The sequence below is a fragment of the Lupinus angustifolius genome, chromosome LG20, assembly GCF_001865875.1.
Source record: "Lupinus angustifolius cultivar Tanjil chromosome LG20, LupAngTanjil_v1.0, whole genome shotgun sequence".
Taxonomy (NCBI): Eukaryota; Viridiplantae; Streptophyta; class Magnoliopsida; order Fabales; family Fabaceae; genus Lupinus; species Lupinus angustifolius.
In genome coordinates, this window is record NC_032028.1 from 9,805,955 (window position 1) to 9,808,303 (window position 2,349).

Below are 2,349 nucleotides of genomic sequence, written 5' to 3' on the forward strand. Positions count from 1 at the left end.
TGATTATTTTTATATTTCATTTCATATCTTTCAGACAATTGCGAAGTATTAACTTTAATAATATACATATATAGATATATCATTATTAAGAATGATACTTAGCTTTTAAACATGCATCAAATCCAATTTGTATGAATGTACGAGTAATATTTGCGTTCTTAAACATACAATAAAAAATATTGTCCCACGTAAATACATAGGTAACTTACTAGTTTGAAAAGCTTTACAAGACACTGTCTCTCATATAATAACAAAATACAATAATGTATCTAAATTATTTTGCTCACATTGATTTTACAAATAATAAATATTATCATCATGAACATTTAGAATGACGACAATGCCTATTTAACATTTTCATGAGCTCACCAACAGCTATGCTATAAATTATTGAAGTTAAAACAACATCTCCAAACTTGCATCAATTATGGATTTGGAATACTTTCATTTTGAGGCAAATCATCATCTCCTAGGGTGAGATTCTTCTCCATTTCCTTAGCTTGTTTAAACTCGCCATAAAAATATGAGACAAAACCCCATATGGATAGAACTAGAGAAACTCCCTTCTCAGTATTAAAGTTTTCTTTATAAAAAATAACTGCGAGAACTTCTGTAACAGGCACCATCAAAGCAATCATAACACCACAAAATAAAGATGAGGCACAAAAGATAACTCCCACTGCTCCCACAAAATTCATCTGCCATATTATAGAACTCCCCACTAACACAACGTAATAAGTAGCTTCTCCAAGCTCATAATGTCTTGCTTCACTTGAAATTGACTGAAAATTCAGAAACCCATGAATCACAATAATTAGTTTCCAAATGTGTTTCAACTAGAATAAAAACTCGAAATATCATTAAGCAATAATAAGTGTTTTAGAAATAGTGTTTAATATTTTATCTCCATCGTTATTATAAAACATTTTCCATTAATTTGCATATACTATAAATAGTTATTTTTCTTGATTTTTATAAAAACATAAGATTACAAACTTAGTCATTAATTGACAGTCTTAATGATAAAAACAACAACAAAAAAAGTAGAAAATTTGTGATCTTTTAATACGTCTAAATGGGAAAATAATAAAAGTTATATAGAAAAATGTACAATATTATAAAAAAGATTATGAAAACCTCTCCAATAATATCTTATAATAATGACAAGATGAGTACTAATTAACTTTAAGATATTAAATAAGGCACTTGCTAATGCAAACTTTCTCTTCCTTTTGAATCATTAAAGAAATTTTTTAAAACACTAATTAGAATTCTTATAAAATAATACATAAACAAATCAAAGACAAAGAGAGAGAGAAAAAAACCTGAAAGTCATTGTTAACAATCATGCCAACTAGGCTGAATAAAGAAGCAAAGAAACACATAACTAGTTGAATCTCCAAGACAAGTGTGTAAGTGATAGTTTGTCTACCTTTAATGTAGGACAACTCCACCAAGGGCAACATAAACCCATACAACACTGCAGCTAGTAATGTCAATACAAAACCCATTACATATGTCTTAGAAGACTCACCAATTGGGCGATCTCCATTGGTATGGAGAGCCAAAATCCCCGCTCCAAGGGTTAGCAAAACCACAGCATTCACCGAATATGCTGTGAACTTTTGCTTCACCATGAAGAAAGCAAAGATAGCTGTGAATGCGAGTTGGGAGGCAACTATAAGAGCAGCAGTGGACACAGGAAGACGAGACACTCCATAAGAATAGAGGTAACCGTCGAGGCCAGTGATAACACCAATGATGGTGGAGAAAAGAAACAATGGTAGCTTCATAGTGACAATCTTTAATTTTGGGCTATCAACATTAGTATTTACTTGACGACGACGAATCATGTATGAGAAGAATAGAGGAATCAAAATGATTGGAAATCCAGCAACTTGAAGAAAGCTAGATAGCCAAACACGATTGCCACCATGGATGAAATACAGACGAATTATGAGTGGACCACCGGTGACACCAATGGCTAGCAAGATACAGTTTATAATCAAAAGTATTCTCTTCATGGTTCTATCTTGTTGTTCTGCCATGTGAGTTAGCTACAACTATGTTCTTTATTTGTGTACTGTAAGTTGAATAGCAATAATAGAACCTATGTCTGCAAATATAACGATTAAGTTATGTAAATGTGTGTGTGCTCTCTTGGTATTATATCTCTGTCCATGCAAGTGTTAATGTATATATAGAGTTGGTTACTAATGTGAATATGGGTATGGTTTCTTAAACAATGTATTTGCATAGGGATCATGTTCATATTGGACATTATTGCTAATATCAAATGACCAGCTAAGTCAATGGCACATTTGAATTAAAAAAGAAAAAACGACGGAG

At 31.7% G+C, this 2,349-nt stretch overlaps 1 protein-coding gene across 1 annotated transcript; it reads right to left on the reverse strand.

Annotated features, from left to right (window-relative positions):
* LOC109335309 (purine permease 3-like) lies at positions 259-2,112 on the reverse strand. The gene is made up of 2 exons (XM_019571443.1): positions 1,326-2,112; positions 259-782 (listed from the first exon to the last, which is right to left on the reverse strand). Exons 1-2 carry the CDS (start codon positions 2,046-2,048, stop codon positions 426-428), a joined length of 1,080 nt encoding a protein of 359 aa, XP_019426988.1. The 5' UTR covers positions 2,049-2,112; the 3' UTR covers positions 259-425.